The following is a 17737-nucleotide window of genomic DNA, read 5'->3' as shown; positions in this document are numbered from 1 at the left end:
ACCAGGTCCAATGCCGTCCCTTCCCTCGTTGGACTGTCTACATATTGTTTTAAGAAGCCCTCCAGGATGCTCCTTACAAACTTTGCCCCATCTAAGCCCCTGGCACTAAGTGAGTCCCAGTCAATATTGGGGAAGTTGAAGTCTCCCATCACCACAACCCTGTTGTTTTTACTCTTTTCCAAAATCTTCTACCTATCTGCTTCTCTAGCTCCCGCTGGCTGTTGGGAGGCCTGTAGTTGGGACCCCCAACATTGTGACTGCACCCTTCTTATTCCTGATCTCTACCTATATAGCCTCACTGCCCTCTAAGGTGTCCTCCCGTAGTACAGCTGTGATATCCTCCCTAACCAGTAGCCCAACTCCGCCACCCCTTTTACATCCCCCTCTATCCCGCCTGAAACATCTAAATCCTGGAACGTTTAGCTGCCAATCCTGCCCTTCCCTCAACCAGGTCTCTGTAATGGCAACAAGATCATAGTTCCAAGTACGAATCCAAGCTCTAAGTTCATCTGCCTTACCCATAAAACTTCTTGCATTAAAACATATGCACTTCAGGCCACCAGCCCCGCTGTGTTCAGCAACTTCTCCCTGTCTGCTCTGCCTCAGAGCCACACTGTCCCTATTCCCTAGTTCTCCCTCAATGCTCTCACCTTCTGACCTATTGATCCCGTGCCCACCCCCCTGCCATACTAGTTTAAACCCTCCCGTGTGACACTAGCAAACCTCGCGGCCAGGATATTTATGGCTCTCCAGTTTAGATGCAACCTGTCCTTCTTATATAGGTCACACCTTCCCTGGAAGAGCTCCCAGTGGTCCAGATAACGGAAAACCTCCCTCCTACACCAGCTGTTCAGCCACGTGTTTACCTGCTCTATCTTGCTATTTCTAGACTCACTGGCACGTGGCACAGGGAGTAATCCCGAGATTACAACCCGAGAGGTCCTGTCTTTTAACTTTCTGCCTAGCTCCCTGAACTCCTGCTGCAGGACCTCATGCCCCTTCCTGCCTATGTCGTTAGTACCAATATGTACAACGACCTCTGCCTGTTTGCCCTCCCCCTTCAGGATGCCCGCTACCCATTCTGAGACATCCTGGACCCTGGCACCAGAGAGGTAACATACCATCCTGGAGTCTCTTTCACGTCCACAGAAGCACCTATCTGTGCCCCTGACTATAGAGTCCCCTATTACTATTGCTCTTCTGAGCTTTGACCCTCCCTTCTGAACATCAGAGTCAACCATGGTGCCACTGCTCTGGCTACTGCTGTTTTCCCCTGATAGGCTATCCTCCCTGACAGTATCCAAAGGGGTATACCTGTTCGAGAGGGGGACAACCACAGGGGATTCCTGCACTGACTGCCTGCCCTTTCTGGTGGTCACCCATTTCTCTGTCTGCACCTTGGGTGTGACCACATTTATATAACTGCGATCTATGGCGCTTTCCGCCACAAGCATTCTCCTAAGTGCATCCAATTGCTGCTCCAACCGAACCATGCGGTCTGTGAGGAGCTCCAGTTGGGTGCACTTTCTGCAGATGATGCCATCCGGGACGCTGGAAGCCTCCCGGACCTGCCACATCTCACAGTCGGAGCACTGCACCCCTCTAACTGACATTGCGTCAATTAATTAGTAAATTAAAATTAAAAGTTTAAAAAAAAAAATTTTTAAGTTACTGTTTCCTAGCAGTAGATTTCTACTATAAATGTGAAAGCTAAATATAGTACTCTCCGATCTCTGGCTTAGATACCCCTCTAAATTATAGTTAAGTAATTATGTTTAATTAGTTACCAATGCTTAATTTTTTTAATTTAGTGTAAATTCCCAACCAGCCACTCAGGTCACAGATTTTCTGTGATGTCACTTCAGCCCCCCCCCCCCCCCCCACACACACACACACAATTTGAAAAGGTAATAAAAGTAAAAATGAGTAAAAATCACTTACTTACCTTCTTACCATCTGAGGGTCTCAGATGTTCTCAGGTTCTCTCCCTGACAGAGACTGCTCCTCCTCCTCCGAACGGCTCCCGAAACTAGGCCGCAATCTTTTTAAATCTCCGCTCCGACGCACAGCTCCCGCGCTTTTTAAATCTCCGCTCCGACTCGCAGCTCCCGCGCTTTTTAAATCTCCGCTCCGACTCGCAGCTCCCGCGCTTTTTAAATCTCCGCTCCGACGCTCCGCTCCCGCTCTTTTTAAATCTCCGCTCCAACTCGCAGCTCCCGCTCTTTTTAAATCTCCGCTCCGGCGCTCCGCTCCCGCTCTTTTTAAATCTCCGCTCCGACTCGCAGCTCCTGCTCTTTTTAAATCTCCGCTCCAACTCGCAGCTCCCGCTCTTTTTAAATCTCTGCGATGGTACCTAAACCAGACAGTACCCAACGGTCGTGTGTGGACTACTCTCAGTGCAGGCCTGTTCCTGCAAGCTCCTCATACAGGGTCAGCAACCTCATTTCTGCCTGTTTTCTCTCTCTCTCTCTCTCTCTCGGCGGTTATAGGCTATCTTCTTTGCAGGGGCACAAAAGGGGATAATGTGAGCTGGACTCCTGGTGGGACAGAGGTCGATGACAACTTGCGAGTGGGCACTGCGCTTAAGCAGGAAGGGGTTCTGATGAGGAGTGGGGGTGGGAGGAGTTTGTGGATGATGCAAGGAGGTCGGGTGCTGGGAAACTGCAAGGAGGCTTGTGTTTTCCAGGTGACATTCCGGGGTGGCAGAAGGGTGGAATGCCAAGAGGAGACAGGGAGCACTTGCCCTTGCTGATCGTAGAAGGTCATTCATCCTCTTCTGTCACTGCATTCCCGTTCTCTTGGTCAGGCTGCTGGCACTACCATTGCTGCGATTGCCTCCCAGGCAGGATTTGTGACCCTGCTGTAGGGTCACCTGCCAGTCTGAGGGTAGATAATTTCCCTTCTTTACTCCACGGCATCCAATATTCTTGTGACGACCCCTTTGGTGAATCATGGAGCTGGCTTCTTAGCTGCCATCCTCCTGGCCTGACTGTGAGCAACTGCTGAGGAGCTGTTTAAATGCAGTGCCCCTTGATTGAAGTGCTCAGATGACCCTTGACAAATCAGACGCTTTATGCCTCAGGCACGGCATTTTCCTTTTTTTTAGATTTTAGATTTTCTTTTCTCCAATTAAGGGGCAATTTAGTGTGGCCAATCCACCTACCCTGCACATCTTTGGGTTGTGGGGGTGAAACCCACGCAAAAGCGGGGAGAATGTGCAAACTCCACACAGACAGTGACCCAGGGCCGGGATCGAACCTGGGACCTCAGCACCATAGGCAGCAGAGGCACACCGTTTTTCACACGAACAGAACTTTTCAAAGTGCCTGAAGATTGCGATCTGGATTGCACCGCTAAGGCTGGTAGGAATCGCACCAATTTTCTCGCCAAAAATGTCACTTTGCCATTCTTTGGGAAAATTCTGCCATTGATTTCAATCACTCCACCATCGGATGCCATGTTTTCATCTCCCTAGGCCCTAAATTCTTCAATTCCATCTGTAAACTTTGTTTCCTCTCTCTGGTGCTTTAAGGTGCCCTATATAACCTGTCTGTTTGCTCAAGCTTTTTTATCACCTATCCTAATATATCCTTATGCAACTTGGTGTCAGATTTTGTGTGGTAACTTCGTTTTTATGCTCCTTTCTGACAATTTCTTACATTAGAAAATGTTAATTTGGTTGTGCCCCAAAGTGTCAGTTAGGGTGAGTCACTGAGAGGAAAAGGAAAGGGAGGGGTACTTCACACTGAATGTCACCAAAGGATACCTGCAGATATTATCTGCTTTTAACAGATTAAACATTCAAAGGTTTCAATTCACACAATACTTGTTGATGAAGCAATCTGCTTTCAAAAAAATTACTTCAGACAGCCACGAAAAGCATTAAAATTATAACCTGCAGCATTCAGAGAGCACGTTTTGAGCTGGGGACACTGCTATTCTAGCCTCCACAACAGCTGTTGCAAACGGGTGAATTTAACGGATCAAAAATACTGGGGAGAGATTTGTTGACAAAACACCAAGTCGAGCAGTGCTACGCAGACTACTCCAGGGGAATCAACCAAAGTCTGTCTATAAGTAGCATATGCAAACATATTTCTCCCACAGTATTTTCTTCTGCATCAAATCAAGACCAACCTGACCGTATAGTAACAAAAACGACTTTGTATATACCGTTCGTTAATTTACCACATGAAAATGGTGCAAATAAACCGCCAGTCAATCTGCCAAAAAGTGGAGACAGATTGCTGTTTTGGGTGTAGATGAAGGGTCTATACCCAAAGTATTATCTTGTCTTTTCTCTTCAGATACGGACAAATAACCACATATTTCCTACATTTCCATCCCAATTTTAGGTTTCTTTGTTTCAGAAATAGGGACCGTTTTTTGAGTCTGTTATTTGTTAATGTAGTCACTTCTTATTCACAGCTTTAGTTGATGTTTCTTTTGAAGGGATGTGAAGTTTCCAAGAATTGATGTGTCTTCATTTGATCCACTGCTACGACCACTCTTTCTTTGAGTCGTACACAAATTCTTCGCAATCAGGATTTGAGATTAGAACATAGAACATAGAACAATACAGCGCAGTACAGGCCCTTCGGCCCACGATGTTGCACCGAAACAAAAGCCATCTAGCCTACACTATGCCATTATCATCCATATGTTTATCCATTAGTTTGTTCATTGGTGGAGCCTGCTGAACCAGGCTAACTGTTTCACCAAGTACATTGCTGTAGCGTATCTTTTGTATTGGGGAGACAAATGTATGCAAAATGACAGACAAAAAGAGCTACTGGTCTATCCAGCCTGTTCCATATAATTGTAGGGCGGAATTCTCTAATAATGGGGCTATGTCCCCACGCCTGCGGGAAAACGGGCACAAAATCACTCTGGATTACCTGGAGAAAGTCCAGAGTGATTCTCTGTTTTTCAGGGCCCTGGAGTAGTCCACGCAGCTCCGGCAGCCAATACGGAGCCCTGCATTTCCGGCAGGAGGTCCGCGCATGCACGCGGCGACCAAGCGCAACATGGTGGACACACACAGCGGACCGGCCCCGACAATATAGGCCCCCTCAAGATTGCGCGCGCCTGCTAATCAGTGGCCCCCAATCGTGAGCCTGGCTGTCCTGAAGGCACTCCCCCGGTGACGGATCCCCCCCCCCCCCCCCCCCCCCCCCCCCCCCCGCCCCCGCCCCCGCCTCAGTCCACAGCCGCCACTCCGAGTGCCTGCCGGGTGGAACCATGAGTGAACCATGCTGGCGGGAACTCAGCCAGTTGCCGGCGGAGAATTGCCGCAGGGGCGTCTTTCAATGGCCCCGACCGGCGCCGGGTTGACCGCGTGCCAGTGACGGCGATTCTCCGGTCCCCAGAGAATCGTGGGAGCCGTGTCGGACCTGATCGTGGGTCTGACGCCCATGCTCCGCACCCGCGGCGAGCGCGATTTTGGCGTGGAGGCTCGGAGAATCCCGCCCGTGATGTATTGTGCACCACAATACATAAACGCCCCATCCAATTTGGAAACTTTGCAATCCCATGGTTGGATTTCAATGTTTTTCCTGGAGGAATGTAGTTTGAAAGGGAACAACTCTAAAGATGGTGAGAAGGGAGGAAATCTATGTCTAACTACAACAAGTATTTTTCCGATTCCCAAAGCTTCACTTCTGATATTGCACTGAAGTCCCAGTCATAATAGTGGGAACGGTACTATCCTGGATGTGCCTGCTTTGTGAACTCTTTTCCTGCGAGTAATTGTTTTTCTGCACATATTACTTGCTTCTGTTTCTCGCCTTCCCTTGGCCTTTCAGATCTTGATTTGTAATAAGTAAAAACTGAATGTTGACCAGATTATTGTAGTCAGGGTGGACAGTGTGTTCTGTAGGTGGGAAACAGGATGTCTCTCTCTGGCCAAGCATTCCAGTTCTGTGAGGTGGCAAAAAATTGTCACATTTCCTACAGCATGTGCCACTTAGCTGCTCTGGTCACAAATACATTTTACTGGTTAATAGCAGAGCAGTGTCCAACTAGGGCACGTACCACAGTTGCAAGCTGTTAAAAATGTACTGTTTTGAGTACGGGAAACCAAAATGAGTAATCACTATTCTAACCGTTTGTAATGGTTTCCTTCCATTTAAGTAAATAAATGAAAGCTATACAAACGAACAGAAACTTTGTTTTCTTAGTCTGGCTTTAACTGTCGAAGATAATGTGAAAGCATCTACCACAGTTCCCTTCTTGCATTGTGCTTGTTATTGGTAGAAATGTTCCTGTTTTAAAATCTTCTAAGATACTTTCTAACATGACAATTGAAGTGGTTGCCTTTTATGTGCATTCAGAGTACTGGGACGTCATTCTCCGACCCCCCAGAGGGTCGGAGAATGGCCGTTGGCCGCCGTGAATCCCGCCCCCGCCGGTTGTCGAAGTCTCTGAAGGGAGAAAAGTCGGCGGGGCGTTAATGGCACCGCAGACGTCGGAGAATGGCACGGGTGTGCGCAAGGCAGCCCATTTTGGGCCTGCCGATATTCTGCCTTCCGGATGGGCCGAAGTCCCGTCGACGTGATGACCGGTCAGGTCGACGTAAATCAAACCTCCTTTTCATCGGCGTGAACCTGTACTCCAGGTTCACGCCGACCAGCGAGGAGGTGAGTGACGGCCTGGGGGGTTGGCCACTGGGCAGGCGATGGCGTGGCCGCAGTCTGAATGTGTGGGGGAGAGGTGTGTGTAGGGTTTTGTGTGTGTGTGTGCGGCGGGGGGGTGCTTAGAGTGGGCTGGGCTCCGGGGGAGTGCCGGGAGGGGGGTCCGTGCCGGGGAGGAGGATGGGGGGTCCGTGCCGGGGAGGAGGATGGGAGGGGGGGGTCCGTGCCGGGGAGGGGGATGGGGGGGTCCGTGCCGGGGAGGGGGGGGTCCGTGCCGGGGAGGGAGATGGGGGGGTCCGTGCCGGGGAGGGGGATGGGTGGGGGGGTGTCCGTGCCGGGGAGGAGGATGTGGGGGGTCCATGCCGGGGAGGAGGATGTGGGGGGGGTCCATGCCGGAGAGGGGGATGGGAGGTCCGTGCCGGGGAGGAGGATGGGGGGGTCCGTGCCGGGGAGGAGGATGGGGGGTCCGTGCCGGGGAGGGGGATGGAGGGGGGTCCGTGCCTGGGAGGGGGATGGGGGGGGAAGTCCGTGCCGGGGAGGGGGATGGGGGGTCCGTGCCGGGGAGGAGGATGGGGGGGGGTCCGTGCCGGGGAGGGGGATGGGAGGTCCGTGCCGGGGAGGAGGATGTGGGGGGGGGTCCGTGCCGGGGAGGGGGATGGGGGGGGTGTTCCGTGCCGGAGAGGGGGATGGGGGGGGGGGGTCCGTGCCGGGGAGGAGGATGGGGGGGGCCCGTGCCGGGGAGGAGGATGGGGGGGGTCCGTGCCGGGGAGGGGGATGGGAGGTCCGTGCTGGGGAGGAGGATGGGGGGGTCCGTGCCGGGGAGGGGGATGGGAGGTACGTGCCGGGGAGGGGGATGGGGAGGGGGTTCCGTGCCGGGGAGGGGGATGGGGGGGTCCGTGCCGGGGAGGGGGATGCGAGGGCAAGTGAGTTGGTCCACCTGGCCAGGTGCCAGCCTCCAACAGTTGGACCCATGCGGTCCATGCCACCTGGCTGGGGGGAAGGAGGGGATATGGGCAATGGCGACATGTCGTCGTTCCCCCCCCCCCAACCAGGCCGTCATGTTTTCCGATCAACCAGCGATGTTGGCCGCCGTGGCGGCAGCCGCTAATGTCTATGTTGCCCTGGATGAGGAGGAGGAGGAGGAGCGTGCCAGAGAGGCGGCGCAGGCTGCCTCGGAGGGGCAGGCGGCAGCCGCCCAGGCTGGAGTGACACCTGACCGACAGGACGAGGAGGGGGAGGAGGACGTCACTGCCCCACGGCAACGGACGCACCCGAGGGTGCCCCGTGTGTACCGGCCCCGGCAGTCATACCAGGACCTCACGGACCGGGAATGCAGGAGGAGACTCCGGATGAGGCGGGAAACCGTGGCACACATCTGCCACCTGCTGGCACACCTGTCACCGCGTGGCACTGGCGGAGGACACCCTCTCCCCGTGTCCGTCAAGGTTACGGGGGCCCTGAACCTTTATGCAACGGGGTCATTCCAGGCACCGAGTGGGGACCTGTCCGGCATATCGCAGACATCGGTGCATCCGGGCAGTGACAGATGCCCTATATGCCATGGCGCACCGCTACACCCGCTTCCCTGTGGACCGGGCCAGCCAAGATGCCCGGGCCGTGGGCTTCTCTGCCGTGGCCGGGTTCCCCATGGTCCAGGGCGCGATTGATGGGATGCACGCCGCCGTGCGGTCACCTGCAGATAACAGGGCCGTGTTCACCAATAGGAAGGGGACCTATTCGATGAGCATACAGGTGGTCTGTGACCACCGCATGATGACCCTGCACGTCTGCGCCCGTTACCCAGGCAGTGTACACGACTCATACGTGTTGTCGCGGTCATCCATCCCCGGCATGTACGAGGATCGCCATCCCCGGCTGAGGGGCTGGTTGCTGGGCGACAGGGGCTACCCATTGCGACCGTGGCTGATGACGCCTATACGGAGGCCACACAATGAGGCGGAGAACCGCTACAATGATGCCCAGGTAGCGACAAGGGGAGTGATAGAGAGGTGCTTTGGCGTGCTGAAGATGCGTTTCAGGTGCCTGGACCTCTCTGGGGGCGCCCTCCAGTATCGGTCAGATAGGGTCGGCCGCATCATTGTGGTGTGCTGCGTCCTGCACAACATAGCCCAACAGAGGGGCGATGTGCCGCAGGCAGAGGAGGGCGGAGTGGAGGAGCAGCAGGAAGAGGCGCAGTCCTCCCCAGATGAGGGGGATGGGGGCAATGGTCAGGGCAGACGGGCTAGACATGGGCGGGTGGCTGTCCACCGTTACCGGCTGGCCCAGCGGGCACGGGACAGGCTGATAGCCGCCCGCTTCACTGACTAGATGGGCGTGGGAATCGGGTAGTGTGGCCACAGACCGCACACCATGGCAACAGCCGACCACCCACACCCCCCACCCATCCACCCACCCAGCACCCTCACCCCCCCTCCCCAACCCCACCCACCCCACCCGCATGCAACCCCCCCCCCATTGCCGATCCACCTGCGGCACAATGGCCGGGCTCACACAGTTGCGGGTGGACGCGTGTCTATTGCAGGCCATGGAGGATGATGACAACCCGCCCTGCGGTGAGCTCCTGGCTCCACATCGTTGGACTATGTCTGACCCATGGCCACAGTACCACCATCCACCCGGACCATCCCTGCATGCGGCTGTGACACTGCAGCGCACGGTCCCGTCCTCTGCCCGGGGGGATGTTGATGGCGGCCCAGGGGGAAGGGGGCAGACTCACCTGGGGCTGAGGTAAGACCACCCCTCACACACACACTTGCGCTCAACGTACATGACACCCCCGCATGCTTTGGACAGAGCACAAAGGCAGCTTCTGTAGGTGTAACATTGACTTTAATAACCAAAGGAGTTCATGCACATGCCCTAGCCCCTAAAACTCATCTGTGCCCTGCACCGTGCCAACTTACTCAGTGTCTAATTGTTTGGCCTTACGGGCCCTTTGACTACGTCTACGTGGTTCCCCAGACGGTACAGCAGAACTGGAGGTGGACTCCTGTGATTCCTGCCCTCTGACACAGAATCCCTTTGGCGGCCGTTTCCTGGGGCGTCCTGACCTAGATGGGCCAGGCTGCGGCCCGGGCGACTGGGATGGTGAGCTGCCAGCCTGTCCTGCCCGTTGCCCACCCGATGCACCTGGGACGGAAGGGGGGGAGTCCGAGGTGTTGCGGTGTTCCAGGACCTCCCCTACAGGGGGACCCGGGACGGACCACACCACCTCCTCCTCCCTCGGGGTGCCCGATGGCCCCCAGGCCTCTACATGGGTGGGGGATGCGAATGGACTGGCCATCCGACGCCCCCCCGACATCTGGCGCTGCCAGTCCTGGAGGTCCGTGCTGGTATCGACAGGGGTCTGCAGGTTTGCAGCCATGGAGCCCAGGGGGTTGGCAAACCCTGTCTGTGACTGTGCGATGCCAGCTCGCACATGGCCACTGGCGCCGATGCCCTCAGCGATGGCCTGCTGAGACTGGGCCATGGCCTGCAGAGACTGGGCCATGGCCTGCAGAGACTGGGCTATGGCCTGCTGAGACTGGGCCATGGCGTTGAGCGCCTCTGCCATCTGGCGCTGGCACTGGCTCATGGCCTCCTGTGAGTGGGCAGCCATGTCCTGGGCCACAGACCCCACCTGCACGGAAAGCCCCAGGCCTCGCAAACCATTCCCCATGTCTGACACCGTTGCATCCATTGCCTCCACCGCGGACGCCACTCGGCCCCTCTGCTGCTCCTACCTCCACCTGCTGTACCGGGACGGCTATGTTGTGCGCAACAGTGAGTGTACCAGACGCCTCATCACTAAAGTGCCCAACCGAGGTGAGTGTTTCTGCGATGGTGGAGGGTGTTGGTGACAGCAGTGGCGTTGTGTCGTGCTCTTCGTCCCACTCTGAGTCCATGGCACTTTGGGGTGGGGGTTCGTCTCCACCCATCCACTCTGAGTCACTGTCCGGTATTTCGTCTTCCTGGTAGTGCTGTCCCGGGTAGGGGTGTCCCGGGTAGGGGTGTCCCTGGTAGGGGTGTCCTCGGTAGTGGTGTCCTGGGTAGTGGTGTCCTGGGTAGTGGTGACCTGGGTAGTGGTGTCCTGGGTAGTGGTGTCCTGGCTCGGCTGTGACGGGGGCCTGTGGCTGCCCCTCTCGTCGCTGGGTGGCACACGCCTGCGTCGTCGCACCCGCACGTGACGGGGGCGTCGTCTCCATGTTGCTCCAGGTCTCTCCGTCTCCCGTGGCCTCCGAGGGGCATCCTGCGGGCGTCGCATGCCGGAGGGTCCGGGTCTCTCCGTCTCCCGTGGTGTGCAAGGGGCATCCTGCGGGTGTCGCATGCCGGAGGGTCCGGGTCTCTCCATCTCCCGTGGTGTGCGAGGGGCATCCTGCGGGCGTCGCATGCCGGAGGGTCCGTGTCTCTCCGTCTCCCGTGGCCTCCGAGGGGCATCCTGCGGGCGGTCTGCATCTGCGGGGATGGGTGCCTCGACGTTTACTCCTGCGATACACAATGAAGCATGCATGGTTAGACACACAGGCAGTGATCAGGTGATATGGGGGAGGGGGATATAGGGGAGGGGGGATATGGGGACGCCATATTGCTAGTACGCCCCCGACCTCTGCATCAGCAACCTCCCGGTCCTCAGGTCCGCCAGCCAGTTCCAGGGCCCTTCCCTCGTGTTCGGTCAGTGGCCTCTCATCAGCGGGGCCTCCTCCAGTCCTCACATGCTGCCTGGTGTTGTGTACGCGTTTCTCCTGTGGCGGGGGGGGGGGGGGGGGCAGGGGTAAAAGGCAACAGTGTTAGGCAGGTATATGAATGCACGCCATCGGTTGCGCGTGTATTGCAGAGGTTAAGGTTAGGGCTGGATAACGGAGAAATTCGCCCCTGATACTTTACTGTATACCCTGAATTTTAAAATATGCTCCTAAACTAGCAGATCTGTATTGGATTCCTCACCAGGACATTGCCTTGGGAGCGCGGGTGGTGGGAACGTATGGATGTTGGAAATGTTATTGTCATAATCCTCACGAGACCCAAGGGGACACCTCAATTGATCTCCCCATGGACTTGTGGAATACAAGCTCCCTCACTAATGGGTAGAAGCCCGTCCAGCCGGGGCTTATAAATCCGCCTGAAATATTCCGGCACGGACTGGGACCAGCGTCATCGGTAATCCAGATTGGGACCTTTGAACTGTAAGCTGCATTGCAGCCTTTACTTTGTATTGGTTTATTAAATATTGTTTAATTCCTCCTCGGGCCTCCTGAGTTTTTAAAGTTATGATGGGGAAATATGATGGACTCTCGGAGGAATTGCTCGTCTGTCTGGGTCAGCCTACACCTCTGTTTGCTTCCTCTTCACCTGTTTCTGAAACTGAATTTGGATTATAACAATGTTAGTGTTCTAAAAAGTAACTCACCAATTTCCTCTTTTGTGCTGAGAGTTTGCATTAGTCAGAGGGCCAAGTAGGTGCTGGGGGAAAAAAAGGATGAAGGTATATAATAGATAGAAGTGGAATGCATGTTCAACATGGAAAGGTGGAAGGGATAGGATAGAAAGTGAAGACATGTGATGAAAGGGAGAGGATGAGGAGAGAGCAAGTGACAGAGCAAGGGATGAATTGGGGGTGAGTGTAGTGGGAGAATATGCAATGAGGAACTGAGGGAAAAAGGAGGGGTGTTATGACCCTCTGGGAAGTAGGGGAGGGTACACCATCCAATTCCCATTAACTCATAACAAGTATGAACTTCCCCCAGTAATTGGGGCAGAACTTTCCCCTTAACAGGGAAGACTCCACACTATAAAAACCCCGGCCTGATGCAGGTCGGGGAGGGTGACCCTTCAGGCCTTGGGAGTTTAGCAGTGTATCAGAATAAATCTCTTTCTTTGTATCCGACCGTGCGTCTTACGAGTGTTTTGCGCCCATCAGATTCTACAAGGGGAAAGACAAGGGAATCGAGAGTGGATGGAAAGTAGGGGGAGGATGTGACTGAAGGGGTGGCAATGTGGGTTAATGGGGAGGAAAGTGAACAAATGGGCAAGTGAACACCAAGAAAATAGTGCATGATAGAAGTGTGACACTGGTGCACAAGGGTAAGAGAGCATTACAGGTGAGTGGAGTGTGGGCAAAGATGGAGATGGGGAGATGATGAGGCCTGCAAATTACATGTTGCTTGCACCTACACTCATACCTGCCACCATAAAATGTGTCCTGCATCCCCAGCAGCTCCTTCCCACACCATGCCACCCAGCTGATATAATTTATGAAGAAGAGAGCATAGTGATGAAAGCAGATAAGAGAAAGGAAAAGTAGAGCAGGAGAAGAGAAAGAGGGCTCGATTCAACTAAATAGGAACTAAATTCAACGAAAAGTCCCATTACCAGCGGGTTTAACCACGTGTTTCCCGGCGCTCGCAGTGCCGAGAAACACATGGATATTCAACCCGACTCACATTGTATAAGGGGCCTCAGCGGGGAACATGTGGCCAAGGCCGCACATTGCTGCGTTTTGTTCACTGGGGAGGAACTCCTGCAAGCGGAGGTCCCCAGTGTAGTGAGAGATCGGGACGCTATTTCCCGATCTCCAAAGCCCCGGGTCCAATCCCCGACCCCCACCCCAGCCTGATTGTGCTATGGGAGGGTCCCCAGACCCTCCAAGACCCACACAGGACACGCCGCCCAATTGAGCACACGGATAAAATGGCACCCTGCCACTGGCAATGCCACTAGGGCACCTTGGCAGCACCCAGGTGGCCAGGTTGGCACCAGCAGCGCACCAAAGGGCATGTACCTGGGAGCCTCCGATCCCCTAGGAGACCCCCACAAGTGCCGTTCATTCTGGACCCCATTTGTGGGGACCTATACTGAATGGCGCTCACCCAAGGGGCAGGATTCTCCCCTATCCGGCGGGGCGGGGGGTCCCGGCGTGATGGAGTGGTGGGAACCACTCCGGCGTCGGGACGCCCCAAAGGTGCGGAAGTCTCCGCACCTTTAGGGGCTAAACCCTCACCTTGAGGGGCTAGGCCAGCGCCGGAGCAGTTTCCGCTCCACCGGCTGGCAGGAAAGGCCTTTGGCGCCACATGGCGCCAGCCGGGGCCGAAAGGTCTTCGCCGGGCGACGGGGTCCGCGCATGCGCGGGAGCGTCAGCAGCTGACATCATCACTGCACAGGGGAGGGGGTGTCTTCCGCCTCCGCCATAGTGAAGACCATGGCGAAGGAAGAAAAAGAGTGCCCCCACAGCACAGGCCCACCCGCGGATCAGTGGGCCCCAATCGCGAGCCAGGCCACCGCAGGGGCACCCCACCGGGGCCAGATCGCCCCGCACCCCCCCGGGGCCAGATCTCTGGTGGCGGAGACGTCAGGACGCAGCGGGGGCGGGATTCACGCCAGCCCCCGGTGATTCTCTGACCAGGCGGGGGGGGGGGGGGGGGGGGGGGGGGTCAGAGAATCCCACCCAAGGTCTCTGAGGAGAAGGGGATCAATCCCAAAGCCTCAGGTACTTCAGGAATCTGCACATTAGAGTGAGACTAGCTGTCTCGCTCTAATATGCAGATTTGCCCAAAAATGTTCCCACCCACAATGGGCAGGGTTTATATGGTGACGTCTTGCGAGATAGCGTTGGATCCTGCGAGGGGTTGCGAGCCAGGTAGATCCCAGGAGCGGGGTATCCTGGCTTTTATCGGCCATGCTGCACCGCGGTGAGTTGCTTTTCAGGCACAGCGTGGCCGTTGGATAGTACCCAGAGAAGCAGAAGTGTTAGGGAAACGGAGAAGCAACCTGAGAACAACACAGACAAGCATGAGGCTGAATACCCCGACTTACTGTGATCATGAGGGAGCCACTTTGAATATTTAGATATATATTAAATTGTTGTAGTTTGTAAACCTCATGACTTTTTGGTTGATACTTTAGTTGATTTAGTCCTAACCAAAAGAATAGTGAAGCGTAGCACAGTGGCTATAGAGGTCCTTCCACTAACGTGATGTTGCATTCAAATTCAGGTTGCTGATGGTTTGCATCGTAAGTTATTCATCTCAGTTGAGCAGCAGTGAGATGCTACTGCAGAGAGAGAATAGGAGTTTCCTGCGTCCACACTTGAATATATCCTATCAGCCAGTTACAGGAAAACTATTCTAAGATTGAAAGATTAACAACTAAGTTAACGTTTCTTCCCTGCACATAGTGTGTGGCAAGGGGGCACCTCATGAAGTGCAACAAAGAAACAAACTTGAATAAAATACTCTATAAACAATTTTTACAATACCAGCCTTTTATTGGATTTTGAGGTTATTTCAATGTACTGTACTTAAATTGGAGCCTGTACATCGAGTACAAAAATTTAAATTTAATACAGAATTCTGCAAAAGCTGAGGGTTTAAATTGTAGACCTGTTCTGGCTGTGTAACAATGCATCATGCTGTACGTTATCATTCTATACAATTGTTGTATCTTACACAGGTTGAATATCATCCTTTCCAGAGGCCCCAGGAACTAGTGGACTACTGCAGAAGCCATGGAATAGTCTTTGAAGGGTACTGCCCTCTAGCTAAAGGACATGCTTTGTCACATCCTGACATTATCAAAATGGCAGAGAAATATAACTGCTTACCCTCTCAAATCTGTATACGTTGGAGCATACAAGTAAGTCCACTTTGATATACTTTGTCATGGTCTATCATCGTTTTGTCTTGCTGATAGAACCATATCTCGAGTTTAATCACAACCCAAAACTCATTAGTTGCTTTGACTAAAAGAATACTAGTAGTACTATAAATGTTTTAAAGTGTTTAATTGTATTTAATGTTAACAAAAGTTAGAATTTTCTTCAAAATAAGTAATTATTTAAAGACTACCCGGTGCTGCTACAAGGTTGGAAGTATCCACTGCCAGCAGTTAGGAACAATCCTGCTAATGCTGACTTCATAGATCTCAGACATGAGCTGGGTGGCTGACTGCTTTTCAGATTCAAAATGCTGGGGTTGGGAGAGTGATTGTGGTAATGTTTAAAAACAAAGGAGCCTGGATGGTACAGTGGATTAGAACAATCGCATATTGTATTTACAGAGCACCTTTAACGTAATAAAACATCCCAAGGCACTTCAGAGGAGTGTTATAACACCAGTTTGACACTGCCATATGAAATATTAGAGCTGGTGACCAAACATTTGGTCAAAGAGGTAGGTTTCAAGAAGCACCTTAAAGGAAGAAATAGAGATGTAGGAGTTTAGAGAGGAAATTCTAGTGCTAAGGGTCAAGGCAGCGAAAGACACGGCTACTAATGGTGGAGCAGTTAAATTTGGAGATGCCTGAGTGGCCAGAATTAGATGACGCATGTACCTCAGAGGGTTGTGGGGTTGGAGAAGATTACAGAGATGAGGAATGATGCGATCATGAAGGAATTTGAAATCAAGGATGAGAATTCTGAAACAGAGGGCACGATTCTCCGGAACATTTCTAAGTGTGGTAGCGAACAGGAACTGCTGTGAGCTCCCCGATGAGGCCAGCAATGCAATGTTACATTAATTAGTCCACTTAATGAGGCCCCACGAGGCTCCTAGATGTGTTCGTGGCCAGGAGGGATGTCCTGTTGCCCCGAGAGTCCCAGATGGTGAGCCACAGGGCAGCCAGTGCCGGCTGGGATGAAGTGGCAGCAGCCGTCAGCTCGGGAAGCCTCCAGTGCCACAAGAAGATTGACGGCCGACCACCGCATGCTTGATTTGACGCCCCCTTGCAAAACCTTCCTACCCCCATGCAACCATCCCCCAACCCTCCCTGCACCCCTCTCCCTTCACTCCCCCTCCTTCACCTCCGCCCAACCCATACTTCACCACCACCACCACCACCACCACTGTGAACCACATGTGTGGCTAAAAATGCCCTCTCTGTCTCTGCAGGAGAAGCTATCCCACAATCGCCGGGAGAGGGCCCTGACTGGCAGAGGGGTGCCAAACATAAGAATCCACACAACCTTCGAAGAATGGGCCCTGGAGGGTGGCTGAGGACACAGCAGTCACCAATGCGGAGACACACAACTCAATGAGCAACAATTAGTGGTCAGGCTTCTGGGTCACATTCTAGTGAGCACCAGACAGTCACTGATGCACATCAGGTGCAGGCAGGAACCCCCAGGCGAGACAGCAGTCGGCTGGATCCCAGATCCCAGCTGGGTCCCAGCCAGATGCTGAACCTCTATACCAGGCTATCCTGGAGCTTATGAGGCCATTAGAGTACGGCCGACACTCCAGCAGTTCCATAGTAATTGGAGGAGTCCCAGAGGCTACGGGCACAGGGGGTGTCGCCAGCAATGCGTGACACCGAGGCCAACACTGCTAGGGTGGCGACCGCAGTGGAGAGCCTAGTGCACGACATCAGCAGCATTAGTGGAGGTGTCCAAGGCGTGGTACAGTCACTGACGGCCTTTGCTGAGGGCCTCGGCAGAATGTCCGACTCACTGGGGGACTTTACCCAGTACCAGGCTGACCTTGTTGGGATTCTGAGGGACATGTCCCTGTCTCAAATTGGAATGGCCATGGTGCTGCGGTGCTTGTCCCAGTCGCAGGTAGGCATTGCCGAGGCACTGCTGAGCATGGCCCAATCACTGAGGAGCATTGCCAAGGTGCAGACATTGGGGAGCTGCCAGGGCTGGCAGAGCCAGATGTCGCAGGGGTACCCAGAGCTCAATCCAGCTGCTCTTCCATCCCAAGATGAACCCCAGGGCCCAATGGGCACCGACCGGTAGGAGGGAGCGCAGGGTGGCAACACGGACCCATCCTATGGACCCCCAAGTTCTGTCCCTCTGACGAAGTCGCGCCTCATAGTCAGCATCCGGAACAGCGCGGCACAGGTGTGCAAGTGCCGCCATCAAGTGCACCGGGGCCCTCCGGCCCCAGAGGACGCCCGCCAGAGGCATTGAAGGCCACAGGACATGGTAAGCAGCTGCCCGCCTCCACCTCTGATGGGGATACACCTAGACGTAGCAGCAGAGCAAGGAAGGCTAAGCAAGTGGAAGATTACTGAGAGGGAACTGGGGAATGGGGGAGGTAGGGGGTAAGGAGGGGAGTGTGTGTGGGTGGGAGGAGACGTTGGGGGGGGAGGGAGGGAAGAGTTAGGTGGGGTTG

The 17737-nt window shown here is 54.3% G+C and overlaps 1 protein-coding gene across 4 annotated transcripts in view; it reads left to right on the top strand.

Moving 5' to 3' along the window:
* Positions 1–17737, top strand: part of LOC140426503 (uncharacterized oxidoreductase ZK1290.5) — a 262640-nt gene that overhangs the window by 210843 nt on the left and 34060 nt on the right. For all 4 annotated transcript variants that reach the window (XM_072511363.1, XM_072511361.1, XM_072511362.1 and 1 more), the window contains exon 5: positions 15078–15260. In XM_072511363.1, the coding sequence (XP_072367464.1) occupies positions 15078–15260 (183 nt within the window). The remainder of the gene's footprint in view (positions 1–15077; positions 15261–17737) is intronic.

Source organism: Scyliorhinus torazame, chromosome 7 (genome assembly GCF_047496885.1).
Source record: "Scyliorhinus torazame isolate Kashiwa2021f chromosome 7, sScyTor2.1, whole genome shotgun sequence".
NCBI classification, from domain to species: domain Eukaryota; kingdom Metazoa; phylum Chordata; class Chondrichthyes; order Carcharhiniformes; family Scyliorhinidae; genus Scyliorhinus; species Scyliorhinus torazame.
Note: the sequence above shows the minus strand (reverse complement) of the source record. Positions and strands in the feature narration are given on the sequence as shown.